Genomic DNA, 16,281 nt, shown 5'->3' with positions numbered 1-16,281 from the left:
TAATTACCTCTCCAGTTTGTCTGTCATGATCCATACACGGCTGTCCATCTTTTGGAGAATAAATGGTATACCTAAAAGATAAATAATAAGTGACAAATATTATTATAACATACAAGTTTTATCTGAACATATTTGTTGGTGTTGCTCCTAACATTCTGCAATATTTCTTCTAACTAAAACTTCTAACTGCGCAGATGTCTACATCATTTTTATGCTTTTATGGGGAGTTCCACTGCCAACAGTGTTATTTAATGAAAGCTTTCTGTCTTCATCAAAGGTAATACCACTGGGACTTCCCTGGTGGCACAGTGGTTTAGAATCCACCTGCCAATGTAGGGGACATGGGTTCAAGCCCTGTCTAGGAAGATCCCACATGCCACAGAGTAACTAAGCCCATGCTCCGCAACTACTGAGCCTGCGCTGTAGAGCCCGTGAGACACAATTATTGAGCCCACGTGCCACAACTACTGAAGCCCTAGGGCCTAGAGCCCGTGCTCTGCAACAAGAGAAGCCACAGCAATGAGAAGCCCACACACAACGAAGACTAGCCCCCACTTGCCACAATTAGAAAAAGCCCACGCGCAGCAGTAGAGACCCAATGCAACCGGACTTCCTAGGTGGCGCAGTGGTAAAGAATCCGCCTGCCAGTGCAGGGGACATGGGTTCAAGCCCTGCCCTGGGAAGATTCCACATGCCACGGAGCAACTAAGCCCATGCGCCACAACTATTGAGCCTGTGCTCTAGAGCCCGTGAGCCACAACTACTGAGCCCATGTGCCGCAACTATTGAAGCCCACGTACCTAGGGCCCGTGCTCCACAGCAAGAGAAGCCACTACAATGAGGAGCCTGCGCACCACAATGAAGAGTAGCCCCCGCTCTCAGCAACTAGAGAAAGCCCCTGTGCAGCAACGAAGACCCAACGCAGCCAATAAATAAAAATTAATTAATTAATTAATTTTAAAAGACCCAATGCAACCAATAAATTAATTAATTAAATAAATTTTTTAAAAAAGGTAATACCACTGAAAAATATTCACTGATCTTAGCTTTGTGGTATGAAACAGAAGACCGTAAAATATAAATTTGCTTTTAAAATGCAAATAGCTTTTAATGAATCCATATAATCAAGGGAAGAACTTTATAGAACAATTTATAGAGCAAAAGGATAAACTAAAACAAATAAAATTATCTTTCTACTTGGCTAGAATACTTAAGAGAATCTTTAGTGAGACCATAAAAGAGACTTTAGTGAGACTCCTATTCTCCCTGGTTCTATCTGTTACAAACAGTAAGCAGCTCAGAGAAATAGACACTGGCCAGACAAAAAGTAAAACAAAGGAAACGAGAAAAAAAAGAGAAATTATAAAAAGAGAAAAGATAATGGAAAAAAGTAGGTTCTGGGGCACACTGAATTACAATGCAGGAATTATATAATTTTTGCTTTATTATATCAAAGGAGAACAAACTCACCGCTTCCCAAATTTAATTTTGCTTCTTTCTCTCAATGTTAAAAACTGCCACCTGACAAACGAATCATAGTAAGGATTAACATCAGTGGTGATGAAGGAACGACGCCAGTCTACCTATAGGAGGAGAAAGGAAAACGTAATTTTTGAGAAATTTCGATGGTCTCTACGAATGGGAATTCCCATAATCAATTATTTACTCTTCTACTCCTTATTTTCCAACTTCGAATTATATCAAATATCAAAAGCAAACCAAAAAATTTCAAGTTTCACCTATTAAATATATAACACATCACAATTATTACATTAATTTGTGCTTAGTATGTAAGTTTTTAAACACAGGAATATATATTAAATATGTGTATATTATTGAATATATGTATATTATTTAATAATATATATATATAATATATTATCATATATTTAATATATGTATATATTAAACATACAGGAATTATAAGAAGGATCATTTACATAACACCTTTACATATCCCTAAATATTCAAGCTACATTTGGGCTTCTTCATATATTTTTTTTTAATAAAGGATGTGGTTTGTTTTTTTTTTAAATATTTATTTATTTGGTTGCGCCAGGTCTTAGTTTTGGCACGCAAACTATTAGTTGTGGCATGCATGTGGGATCTAGTTCCCTGATCAGGGATCGAACCCTGGCCCCCTGCACTGGGAGCACGGAGTCTCATCCACTGCACCACCAGGAAAGTCCCCATATCTTTTTTTTTTTTTTTAATTTTATTGAAGTATAGTTGATTTACAATATTGTGGGCTTCTTCATATTCTTTGAATAGAATTCCTTTCTACTAATTGCTAATATATCTATATACATTATAAAACAACAAATATTGAAGTATTTCATTGCTTACATCGAGGTCCATATGGTCCCAATCTGATAATAAAAGAACCGAGTCATTAATGGAATACTGGTGGTATATATTATTCTAAATTAAGAGGTGGTCCAAATCTCACACAATCACACAAACATAAATGTGTTCTTCATATTTTCTTGAACTATGGGGGTGATGGGCATACCTTCAAACCCATTCTCTTCAGATCCTGTACAGCCAGAGGTGGGAAATATTCAAGCCAATGTTCTGCTTCAGAAAATTTGACTATCTCTTCATCAGACAGACCAAGGGATTTCATAATATCCCACTGATATTTAGAAGATCCAGCTTTAGCAGCAGCTTTACTCTGAAAATAACCAGCAAAACCAAACTCCATCAAAGAACAACTAACAATTGGTTAACAAATTCCAGGACCACAATAATTTTAAGGGAATAATCCTATTTGGTAGTTTTTTTTTAATTCTAAAACAATACTGTTGACATGTCAAAATACTACAGGTTGCACCAGGTCTTAGTTGTGGCATGCATGTGGGATCTAGTTCCCTGACCAGGGATAAAACCCTGGCCCCCTGCATTGGGAACTCATTGGATGTACTGTTTTCTCTGCCAAACCATATAGTATGATACCTGGATTCTGACACCAAAGATAACTATTAATACATGGGTGGAACCATAAAAAATTAACATCACGAAGATAAGATCTTAGCACCGAACCTTCTCTATTTCCTTTTTTCAAGGAAATGCATCTTTTTAAGTTATGAATAAGAGTTTCCTCCTTTTCCAATATTTACCAATATCAAAAAGAGAACCACATGCCAGGGACTAGAGGTAGGCAAAAAAGTTGAACTATAAAACTATAAAAAGGTAGCACAAGGAATTTGGGGGCTGAGGAACTGCTCTGTATGGTACTATGGTGGTAGAAACATGATTCCATGCATTTGTCAAACCAACACAATGATATACCACAAAGAGTAAATTTTACTGCATGTAAATTTTTTTTTAAAAATTGACCAGGATGTTGGAGCAACCCAAGATGGAAAGCAGACTGTGACAAATTTATCTAACTGTATTACAATATATGACATAACCACACTAAAGGGAGCAGGAAAGAAAGAACTTTATACGTAACTTTGGAAAATAGCAAATTGACTAGATTCTAAAGACAAAAAGAACTATACACAACCAGTGTACTTTAGTTGGTAAAACTGTTTCTCTCAGGGGTATAGATTAGCAATTCTGAAACTACTGGTAGACAACTGAACAAATAACAGATACACTGTAAATAATGAGAACTAGGTTTCCTACCATTGGAGAAAGAAATCACAAATAAGCAAAGGGAGAATGCTAGAATGAGCCCCATGGTGCTAATAGAGCCAGGGGTATCAGTATGTACTTTTGAAAAATACAGACAGAAAGAGAAAGACAAATACCATAGGATATCACCTATATGTGGATAATCTAAAATATGACACAAATGAACTTATCTATGAAACAAACAGACTCACAGATACAGAGAACAGACTTGTGGTTGCCAAAGGGGAGGGGGAGTGAGAGAAGGGTGAATTGGGAGTTTGGGATTAGCAGGTGCAAACTATTATACATAGAACGGATAAACAACAAGGTCCTACTATATAGTACAGGGAACTATATTCAATATCCTGTAATAAACCATAATGGAAAAGAAAAAAATTTTTAAAATAAGCCAAAATACAGGAATTCCCTGGTAATCCAATGGTTAAGACTCTCCACTTTCACTGCTGTGGGTGTGGCTTTGATCTCTTGTTGGGGAACTAAGATCCCACAAGCTGCACGTGAAAGAAAGAAAGAGAGAGAAAGAAAGAAAAGGAAAGGAAAGGAAAGGAAAGGAAAGGAAAGGAAAGGAAAGGAAAGGAAAGGAAAGGAAAGGAAAGGAAAGGAAAGGAAAGGAAAGGAAGAAAGAAAAGGAGAGAAAAGAAAAGAAGAGAAAAGAAAAGAAAAGGAAAGAAAAGAAAAGAGAAAGGGAGAGAGAGAGTGGGAGGGAGGGAGGGAAGGAGGGAAGAAAGGAGGAAGAGAGAGAGGAAGGAAAAAAGGAAAGAAGGGAGGGAGGGAGGAAAGAAGGGAAGAAAGAAAGAGTGAGTTTGCATTAATTAAAAAAAAATCATTAAAAAAATACAAAGAAATAAATATAGACAAGTACATATAACAGGGTTAGCAGACATACACATATTTCCTTGCTCTTTCTACTGAGAGGACCTAGAAATAATGAGCAGACCTAGCACTCAGAGCTTAGTTTCTAAATACCATTTTTCAATAAAAGGAAAAAGGACTCCTTGGAAAAGTGGCTGACTCTGGGGCTAAAACAGGGAAAATACAAAACGAGCCTGGAGCATCCCATGGCACCTGAATGTATGAAAGTGCTCAAAAAAAAAAAAAAAAAAAAAAAAAAAGGAAAGAAAGAAAGAGAAAAAGAAAAAAAAAAGAAAAGATGGGGGCATGTCAAATGGACACAGAAGCCAACCTAAAAGATTCCTCCAATGGCCAATGGTAGAACAATTTGAGCAATAACAATAACTCAACAATAAAACCCCAATAGTATTAGATTATAACCCAAAGAATAAATATTCATGACTCCACATGAAGTGAATAAATAAGTAAATGGGGGAGAAAAAACAACTTTTCCTTTCAGAAGAATTCCAGGTAATAAATGCACAAGGAATGAGGAAAACGGAAAATCACCATTAGAACAAAATACGTAGCAATAACCGTTGCAGGCAAGATTCACTGATGAATGCTAAAATCAGTGAGCAAATAAATAAAAAGAAACGATGTTATTTCCACAGCCTCAAAGTATCTCTCCCAAAACATACAATGAATTACAAAGGAAAAAATGAAATCTTTACAGGAAAAAAACCTGACAGACACCACCTAAACCAAATGATCAAGCTTAACATCACCAGTAATAAGACATATCGGTATCTTATACTCCCTGATATGATACATTGAAGACACATCACCTGTCAATCCACCCATGAGACAGCATTACACAAACCCAAAATGAGGGACATTCTCTAAGTTATCTGACCAGTATTCTGCAAAAGTACCAAGATTATAGAAGACAAGACAAAAGAAGAGATGACAAGGAAATGCAAGATGGGATTTTCAGTTGGATCTTGGAACAGAATAAGGATATTGAGGAAAAACCAGTGAATCCAAATGAAGTTTGTAGTTTCTTAAACAGTATTGCTGAATGTCGGTTTCTTAGTTTTGAGGACTGTACCATGGTTACATAAGCTGTTACTGGGTTAAGATTCTAAGGGAACCCTGAACAATCTTGTAATTCTTCTCTAAGTCTAAAATTATTTCAAAGTAAAGTACAAAGGGGAAAAAAGGCAATCAAACAGTGAGAAAGATAATTTTGTTTTATTACTTTTTAAAAATTACTAAGTACTTTTTAGGTATGTACTATGCTAGTACTAGGAATGTACATATAAGTCAGACAAATATAAATATAAAATTTCAACCAAAATAAGTATCATCAGACCATCAAACCTTTTTTCCTTTAGCTTTATCCTTAATTATTATATCTTCTGTTTTAACATTGATTTCTTCCTCTTCCTCTTCCTCATCTGGAAAATCAGGGGGGCAACCATAAAGCTCTATTTCTCTTTTCAATTTATCAGCACATGCCTACAAAAAACACAACATTAGAGATGGTAAAGTTAAAAATTCAACGTGGAAACAATTTGAGTTTTTTTGTTGTTTCTGTGGCCAACTAAAACTGACTGAAATTTTTTGCCACACATCTATGGATAAGTAGATCATTATAGAAAACTCATATGATACAAATCATATACCCAAAATTCACTAATTTACTTCATTTACTCAGCAGTCATTTATTCAATACCCAAACTACTCAACATAGTATACTACATGTTAAGCATTGGGAGTACAAAGATATAGAAGATATAGTATTATCATTTTGAATAACAACTCTAATAACTACATCTCTCAATTTAAAAATTACTGTCACATACACTCTATTAGTTATCACCACTAGCCTGCTATATCAAGTTAGAAAACAGACACTGAAAGATGAAGCAATTTATCCAAGGTTATAAAGCTAGTAAGCTGCAGAATTATAACATGAACCTGCACTTTCAACCCCAACTCTTTTCAGCTGTACCATAATGAGTCCACTGTCACAAACAAAGATGACACCAAGGAGACAGTATTAAAGTTATGAGAAAAATACAAATATAGGTTGTGAATTTTAAAAAAGGGAGGGGACGTTTCTACAAAGAATTTCAGTTAATAAACAGGGAAAGTGAGACAACTAGAAAGTCACCATTTTACAACCACAAATTCAATAATTTGAAGACAAGGCTCATGAAAGGATGCTAAAACCACTGAGTTATTGGGTAACCAGATATTCAGAGGCTCTTAAGATATCATCCCACAGATTACTTTTAATTAGAAAAGGGAAAAGTTACCTTTAGAATAAGGAAATCTGGCAGTTATTAACTTAATATCACTAAAATGACACAAGCTGCCATTATATGTCTTTTGATGTCATACAGTGGGAAGTTCCAACCTCACCAATGTAGTATTGGTGATAACCAAATGCAACGTGTGATCCACAAAATAAAAAGTAAAAAACCGCCAGAAAAGACATTTTGGAACAACTAGAGAGATCTGACTACAGGTTAGATAATGATAATATTATATTAATGTTCAATTTCTTGGAGAGGATAATGGGACTGTGACAATGTAGAATGACCTTGTTCTCAACAGATACAAACTTAAGTGTTTAGGGGTGATACGTCATGATGTCTGCCAACTTACTTTCAATGAGTTCACAGAAAAAGGGAGAAAACAGAGCACATGTAATGTATGCTGAGAGACAGATGAGAGCAACTGTGGCATATATTAATACCTGGTAACTATAAGTGAATGTTAATACTTGGTAACTATAAGTGAAGGGTACATGGGTGCTCACTTGTACTATCCTTTTACCTTTCCTATTGGTTAGACATTTTTCAAAATAAAAGACTGGAGAATAAAAAGAAATAAGAGTTAAATTTTCCAATTCCCAAGGATTCAGGGAATCCTTTCAACTGTAGTTTTCTTGCCCATTCTTTACATAAAATTATTTTTAATATAAATTTATGAAAAATTTAAGACACTTGCAAAAATGACCAAAACATGATAGAACTGTTTATTATTTCATGCCAACAGCTATATACACCATGAATGCACAAAACACTGCCCATTTTACTTGTTAGTAGTTATCTATTCTAAAACAGAAATATGAATACATAAGGTAACCAAAAGATATCAAAATTACTTAGAAATCACTTAGACTTTAACATGTGCCCTTTAAGTACTTCTTCAAATGTTTTCTAAAAATTAATTTTCACTATAATAAATTCAATTTATTTCAAAAAACACTGTAACATAATATAGAAGTACATACTTGAAAACCCTATTTCAAGCTCTTGAATTGAATATTACTATTTGCTCTAAGCTAAAAAAAGAGTACAAAGCAATCCCAAAAGCAATCTTACCTTAATAGGCATTCCAGTGCAGTGTAAACCAAAGGGATACAGACAAGTTTTTCCTTTCAATCTCTGGTACCCTACTGCAAACTACAGAAAGAAAATTAAATTTAAACTACAAATTTAAATGCTGGACAAATACAAAATTCTGACTTTTCACAAAGATCATCAGTTTCATTTTCCGCTTCACATCTTCCCTTAGAATACCAGTTAGATCTTATAGTCATTCCAAAGTTATCCTTTTATTCTGTCTTTTCACCAACCTAGGAATTACTTATGAACATGTACACATACCTAGACCCCTGTACACACACACACATAGCATGCAAAAAAAGCAAAATTAAATTACTTAAATATAAAAACCATGCTTAAAATTAAGAAATTCTAAGTTCCCTTAACAGGAAAAAAATTCTATAGGTGCCATTTTCTTCAAAATAGTACTTATTAAAGACCCTCCATCCCATTATATTAAACATAGCGGAATCTTTACCTCACATTTAGATAAAGAAAACGTGTGTCCCAAGTGAAGGCGCCCATTCATATATGGATATGGGAAGGTTACAAAGTACTTGTCCTTGCTGCAAAATAATCATGTAAAAAAGAAAGTACAAAAAAGAAAATGTTAAATTCCTTTTACAATTAAGGGTGAAGTCATGGGAACACTTACTATAAATAACTTGTTTAAATTTTAATTATAAATTTTAATTGTGGGACTTCCCTGGTGGCGTGTGGTTAAGACTCTGCACTCCCAATGCAAGCGGCCCAGGTTTCATCCCTGGTCAGGGAACTAGATCCCACATGCATGCCACAACTAAGGAGCCCGCCTGCTGCAACTAAGGAGCCCTGAAGCTGCAACTAAGACCCAGCGCAACCAAATAAATAAAAATAATAAATTTTAGTTATTTAAAAGGCATTGAAAATTAAATTTATAAATCCAGAAATTAAAAGCTCTCTAAAATTGAAACTTTTTTTAAAATAAATTTTACTTATTTATTTATTTATTGGCTGCAGTGGGTCTTCATTGCTGTGAGTGGGCTTTCTCTAGTTGCAGGGAGCAGGGGCTACTCTTCATTGCAGTACGTGGGCTTCTCATTGCAGCTGCTTCTCTTGTTGCAGAGCTCGGGCTCTAGGTGCATGGGCTTCAGTAGTTGTGGTGCATGGGCTCATCAGTTGTGGCTCATGGGCTCTAGAGTGCAGGCTCAGTAGTTGTGGCACACAGGCTTAGTTGCTCCGAGGCATGTGGGATCTTCCTGGACTAGGGATGGAACCCCAGTCCCCTGCATTGGCAGCCAGATTATTAATCACTGTGATACCAGGGAAGCCCTGAAACTTATTTTTGATCTAGAAAATATAAGATATTTATAGGTGGCTATTAAAGAACTAAATATCCTTGTAGTAAATATTGGAGGTTTAACTTAAGCTAAAATACTGAGTAAAAATGATATACTAATAGGGAAACTGAATTTAATGTTTTACTGATTAAATGAGATATGCTTTCATTAAATATACATAAAGCAATTCAAAGTCCCTCAGGTAAAACATCCTCAAAATTACACAATATGTGGTAAATTCACTTAAAAAGCACCTTTTTAAGATGCTTAATGTATTATGCTATACTCCTTTTTTTACAAATCACGTGTATCTAACAGACATGTAAGTTATGAACCAGAATAAAATGAATACCCATAAACACACTAGCCAACTTATCAACTCACTGAAGCTACCGGTGTCTCCTCCCCACCCTCCCACCAGAGATAACCATTATCTTGAAATTGACTTCTGTCATTCCCTTGTTTTTAAATAGTGTGTACATATGTCTAGGACCTTAAACGATACATCACTTAATTTCACTCACTTGTGAGCATTATAAAAAATTGGTCTACTTCACAAAGACTCTGCAATTTGCTTTTTCCACTCAATGTTATATTTCTAAGATTCTTCAGCATGTTTTCGTTTGCTGAGCAAAAGAGCTTTCTAATTCACTGTTGATTACTTTACCTTAGATTTGACCAAATTCTAGAACCAAATAGAAACTTCAAATTATAATTTAAAGTATAATACCAGAGACTTTGTATTAAGGCAAATTCTTTTCCTCTCTTTAAAAAAAAAAAAATCCATTAGAGTGTAGCTTAGTAGCAAGGATAAACTTTGGAATCAGAAAGTCCTGATAAGAAGTCAAAACCCTGTCAATTCCTAGCTATGCAACCTTAAACTGGTTACATAACCTCTCTGTCTCTCAGTATATTCATCAATAAAACAAGAATTAAAATATTGGTAACCTTAAAGTGTTAAGATTAACTGAAAATATGCATGTTAAAAAAATGGCATATTTCTTATTGCCTTGGCATATTAAACAATACGTGTTCAATATTAGCTACTGTTGAGACTTCCTAGGTGGCGCAGTAGTTAAGAATCCGCCTGCCAATGCAGGGGACACAGGTTCGAGCCCTGCTCTGGGAAGATTCCACATGCCATGGAGCAACTAAGCCCGTGCGCCACAACTGTTGAGAGTGTGCTCTAGAGCCCATGAGCCACAACTATTGAGCCCATGTGCCACAACTACTGAAGCCCACACACCTAGGGCCTGTGCTCCACAACAAGAGAAGCCACTATAATGAGGAGCCTGCACACCACAATGAAGAGTAGCCCCTGCTCACAGCAACTAGAGAAAGCCTGTGTGCAGCAACAAAGACCCAACGCAGCCAATAAATAAATAAAATTAATTAATTAAAAAAAAAGAACCCGCCTGCCAATACAGGAGACACAGGTTCAAGCCCTGCTCTAGGAAGATTCCACAAATATCCCACATGCTGCAGAGCAACTAATCCCATGCTCTACAACTACTGAGCCCATGTGCCACAACTACTGAAGCTCACGCGCCTAGAGCCCATGCTCCGCAACAAGAGAAGCCACCGCAATGAGGAACCCATGCACCACAATGAAGAGTAGCCCCTGCTCGCCGCAACTAGAGAAAGCCCGTGTGCAGCAACAAAGCCCCAATACAGCCAATAAATAAATAAATAAATTTATAAATTTATAAATATATATATTAGCTACTATTATTATTTTTGTCACTGTATTTCCAAAACTCTAAGAAGCATATTTTTCTTTTCTTTTTCTTTTTTTAAACATTTATTTTTTTTTTATTTTATTTTATTTTTGGCTGCATTGGGCCTTCGTTGCTGCACACAGGCTTTCTCTAGTTGTGGGGAGCAGGGGCTACTCTTCATTGCGGTGCTGGGTTTCTCATTGCGGTGGCTTCTCTTGTTGTGAAGCACAGGTTCTAGGCACACGGGCTTCAGTAGTTGCAGCACATGGGCTCAGTAGTCGTGGCTCGAGGGCTCTAGAGTGCAGGCTCAGTCACTGTGGTGCACGGGCTTAGTTGCTCCGAGGCATGTGGGATCTTCCCAGACCAGGGAACAAACCTGTGTCCCCTGAATTGGCAGGCAAATTCCCAACCACTGGGCCACCAGGAAAGCCCGAAGAACATTTTTCTACATTCCAACATATCTGAAATTGTGACACAACTTATAATTGATGCACATATTTACTATGGTACTGTGTTGTAGCAGTTATGTTTTTGTTTTTCCCCAATATCATATCATTATCTATGGTCTGTCTTCTAATAAACAATTCTTAAGAGCAGGGCAATACAGATTTATAAAATAAGGTCTTTAAATACAGAAACCCTTCAAAATTTATATTCTGTGCCTTTGGAGATAATTACCACTATAATATGAATCTCTGTAACAGAATGATTTGCCTTTATCAGTCAGCAAAGACAAAACTTCAAAACATTCTCCTTTGCCTAACTATGAAAAATATTAGTTTTTAAAAAAACCTTTATGGGGCTTCCTTGGTGCAGTGGGTAAGAATCTGCCTGCCAATGCAGGGGACACGGGTTTGATCCCTGCTCCAGTAAGATCCCACATGCCGCAGAGCAACTAAGCCCATGCACCACAACGACTGAGCCTGCACTCTAGAGCCCATGAGCCACAACTATTGAGCCCACGCACCACAACTACTAAAGCCAACACACCTAGAGCCCGTGCTCCGCAACAAGAGAAGCCTATGCAATAAGAAGCCTGCACTCTGCAGTGAAGAGTAGCCCCCGCTCTCCGCAACTACAGAAAGCCCCCGTGCAGCAAAGAAGACCCAATGCAGCCAATAAATAAAAATAAACAAAAAATTAAAAAAAAAAACGTTAGGGAGGGGTAAAATTAAAAAAACAAACAAAAAAAACACCTTTACGCAGAAAAATCTCCTTTAAGAATTCCACAGGAAAGAGGATGCTAATTTAAAATAGAGAAAGTGGAAGTCACCTCCTTCAGCCTGTTTCAGACATTACAAATACAATCTGCCTTATTCCTTCCACACGGCAGTTTCTGCAACCAGTGGTTCTGGAAACACAACGTGTAGAATTTCACAAACTATTTTACTCACCTAGTCTGTTTCTCTAAATTAGATGCATTGACCTCAAACACTTTCTCGGCATCCCATTTTTGTTGGACTTCCTTCTCTATCTTCTTCAAAAAGTCCACTTTGGTTGTTCCTTTTCTTTCCTATTGGACACAAAAGAGATAAGAATAATCCACTCTATTTTCAGCAAACTTGCTTTAAAAAAAGAAAAAAAAAGATCTGGGTTCACATGGAACTGAGCTGTTTACTGACAGATTAATTTTTCCATAGTTACCTTGAAATTCAAATAAGATTAAAAATTAGGGTTATCATGACCAGATAGGGTTATCTACTTCAAACCTCAAAGGGATGATTAAAGAATTACTTAAATACATAAAAAAAGCTTTGAAATACTTGTTTTTAATTAGATACTACAATATAACACTGTTGGTCAAATGTTCCTATTTAGTTAAAATAGATGAATTCTTAGAAAAGCATAGGATGGAACAGTGCCGGCTTGCCCAGCTGCAATTATGCCCACCAAAGGAGGAAAATGAGGCCCAATGGGTAGAGGCAAAGAGAGAATTAGTCATCTGTGTGTTTTTTTTTTTCAAGGAAGCTGATGAAGAACTTCTCTCCAAAATGGTTAACAAGGCTACTACCATAAAATTAAAATGAAACATAATGGCAAGCATGCCTCCAGCACACTGGATCTACCTGGCAACATTCCCACCATCCCTTACCACACCCCTGGATGAAAAGAAAAAGAAAAAACATGCATGATCACTCTAACTTGAAAAAGAAGAAGGGTTAGAACTTCCCTCTCAGTTCAGTTTGTGACTCTGTGAAAAAGAATTAGCTGCTAAAAGCACGTATGCTGAAGTGGAACACAGCACGTATGGAACTGGCAAGTATGAAAGCTGGATAACAATGGACCATACACAAATATAATTCTGTTCTAAAAACCTAATACTGGTTTCTAGAATTTTAGTTTCTTGTACAAAATCATCTGAACTGAAATTAGATTTTCTTCACCTTCTTACACACTACATTTCCAGATTGTGCAGCATTTTCAAATGAGAAAATACCCAGGTTCTATTTATACTTTTACAACCTACTAGGCAGGTGACCTTGCCAAGCCATGTATGTCTCCCTCTGACCTTCCATACAACAATTTAAAACATGCTTTCTACCCATATCGCAGATATACTAGATTTTTAGACAGCTCTTTTTAAAAATGGTTACATAGTGTGAAGTATTACACAAACAGGACTTCTGTACAGTTAAAAAAAAAAACCAAACTTACCACTATTTCTTCAATAACTATCTTAAATATACTTTATGTATTATGTAATAAAAATAAGAGTATTAAAATTAAGTAAGATTTAGTAAAAATCTACCATAAAGTTGTCAACTCTGTTTTACTATTTCAGTTTTCTATTTTTTTTTTTTCTTTTGGCCATGTCACGCGGTTTGTGGGATCTTACTTCCTCGACTAGGAATCAAATCCCAGCCCTCAGCATAGAAAGCAAAGAGTACTAACCACTGGACAACCAGGGAACTCCCTCAGTTTTCTATATTTTAAATCAAAAGCTAGTTTACTATTCCTTTTTATTTTTTTAAGCAAGTTTAAGATAGAAGAGGACAAGCAACCGAAAAATTAAATGTCAGCTTACAAGGAGGAGGTACAATGATGGATTAAAAGAACCTTGCCACAAAGGCAGAGAGGAAATGAGAAAGAATTCCACATTTGAAAAGTCATGGACAAAAGTTTCTCTAGTAATCAAAGGAAAATAAAAATGACAAGTAAATTTCTTATTTCCATAAATCCTGACCAGATCGTAAGTTTATTCACAGTGGGGACTGCGTCTCATTTCTCATTATATCCTCAATGTCTAAGCTTATAGCAGGCTCTCAAATATTCATTGAACATTTAAAGATTTAAAAAGAGAAGTTAAAAAAAAAAAAAGAAAAAAAAAAGAGAGAAGTAATACATTGCCAGCTTTTGCATACTGTGGCTATAACAAAATAACATAGACTAGGAATCTTGGTTGCATATTTGAATCAAGGTGCTAAGCAATTTGGACTCTTTCCCAAGAATTTCCATAAAACTAAGCGTGGTTGCATAAGCTATTTCCTTTTCCAGGAAAGAATAAGGCCCTCCATCTATTCACTCTTTTCCATTCCTGCTACCAAACAACTTCATTTAGACCCTCAGCTCCTTTGCCCCCTCTTGCTGCAAAATCCTCTTTTTAACAAGTAACCTGTAAGTTATGTCTTTCTATTCCTATACATGCTGACCCCTATTTTCAGTTCTAACAAATAAGGGCCATCGTTTGAAAAAAAGCTATGGCAGACAGCAGTTTGTCTATGCGAAATCCATTCCTTCCCTTTCTTCCTCAGCAACAGAAGCCCAGTCTTATGTAGGGTAGTGCAGCAGAGACAGTTAAGCATACTCTTCCATGGTTCCAGGAGAATTCACAGATTGGAGCTATAGGACTGGGTTCTGCCAAAGGAGTTTTGAGCAGAAGAAAGTAAGTCATTTAACCTGGCCCTTAAAACAGCATTTACAACTCCTAATAGCCAACTTAACCTGTAGGTGGAACAGGCACAGTGCCTAGGGCCCACAATACTTCTAGAGGCTGATCAAAATATTTTGATATCTTTTAAAATCAGAAGAAAAAATAAACTTTTGGCTAGAAGAAAATCTTTAATATATAATATTAATATATCTGTTTTTATACCAACACAGTTGCCAAATATAACTTCTAATTTTTTTTTTTTTACAGAGGAAGCAGCCCACAAAGGCAAAAATATTTAAGGCCTCATGAAGCCTAGCTGTACCTCCTACCACAGGGTCATGGGTCATATGAAATCCCACTGTATCATCACTAAAAATACATGAAAGCAACAGTCTTCACAAATTACTTAGAACTATGTGTTTCTTTTCACTGTACTGAGCATGCTAAATGCACAAAAGCTCTTCTTTGAGATCTCTGCTTCTCAGAAACACTTGTTCCTCAAACCTTCAAAGGTCAACTGCAATGAAATCTGATACTGGCCCCAGCACCAACCTGTTGTATAACTTTGCACAAGTCACATGATCGATCTGAGTCTCAATTTCTTCATTGGTTACTCAATTAAGCAACTGGTCCGTTTCTTTGCTTTGGTGGGGGGGGGGGGGGAGAGGGGGGGCGGTGTTTTTTTGGGGCCGAGCTGCACAGCTTGTGTGATCTTAGTTCCCTGATCAGGGATCGAACCTGCACCCTCGGCAGTGAAAGCTGAAGTCCTAACCACTGGAACACCAGGGAATTCCCAACAATTGGTTACTTTAATCAGTTAAAAGGCTATTTAAGGAGAGCAAAGTTCCTATACTTTGGCCCTACTGACACTTAGGGCCAAACAATTCTTTGTTTTGAGGGGCTGTAATGGGCACGGCAAGATGTTTAGGAACATCCCTGGCTTATACCCACTAGCTGTCAGTAGCATACCCCAAGTTGTGATAATCCAGTCTCCAGAGCAAATGTTCTCTGGGGGGAGAAAATCACCCCCAGTAAAGAACCACTGAACTAGATAATAAGCTTTTTCATATATTCATGGTATTCTGCAGTTCTTAAAGCTTTTATGCACATTAACTTACTTGATCTTAACAACAACTCTAAGAGGTGGGCAACAATCACCCTAAGAAGTAGGCAGACCAGCAATTACCATTTCAAAGATGATGAATCTGAAGCTCACAGATCATCAGGCCAGCAAATGGTCAGGCTGGACAAAAACCCTCATCTTCTGACTTTTATTTCTGCTTTCTCTTAGTACTCTGGCCACATCCTAGTGCCACTGGCTATAGAACCTAGACAAGATCCTTAACCTCTTTAAGCCTCCATTTCTCTATCTATCTATAAAATGAGGATAATAATTATATCTACCTTGTACTATTATTATGAGGATTAAAAGAGATAATATAATGAAGGACTTAACATAGTGCCGGACTCATGGTAAATGCTCAATAATGCTAACCATT

The 16,281-nt window shown here is 36.6% G+C and overlaps 1 protein-coding gene across 1 annotated transcript in view; it reads right to left on the bottom strand.

The window, feature by feature from the left end:
* LARS1 (leucyl-tRNA synthetase 1) overlaps window positions 1-16,281 on the bottom strand; it is a 61,046-nt gene that overhangs the window by 42,833 nt on the left and 1,932 nt on the right. The window contains exons 2-8 of the mRNA XM_057732028.1: window positions 12,306-12,424; window positions 8,353-8,440; window positions 7,872-7,952; window positions 5,857-5,994; window positions 2,513-2,674; window positions 1,471-1,583; window positions 8-71 (exon numbers count right to left, since the gene is read on the bottom strand). Coding sequence (XP_057588011.1) covers window positions 8-71; window positions 1,471-1,583; window positions 2,513-2,674; window positions 5,857-5,994; window positions 7,872-7,952; window positions 8,353-8,440; window positions 12,306-12,424 — 765 coding nt within the window. The remainder of the gene's footprint in view (window positions 1-7; window positions 72-1,470; window positions 1,584-2,512; window positions 2,675-5,856; window positions 5,995-7,871; window positions 7,953-8,352; window positions 8,441-12,305; window positions 12,425-16,281) is intronic.

This window comes from Hippopotamus amphibius, chromosome 1 (genome assembly GCF_030028045.1).
Source record: "Hippopotamus amphibius kiboko isolate mHipAmp2 chromosome 1, mHipAmp2.hap2, whole genome shotgun sequence".
Taxonomy (NCBI): Eukaryota; Metazoa; Chordata; class Mammalia; order Artiodactyla; family Hippopotamidae; genus Hippopotamus; species Hippopotamus amphibius.
This window is presented reverse-complemented; position numbering and strand designations above follow the sequence as displayed.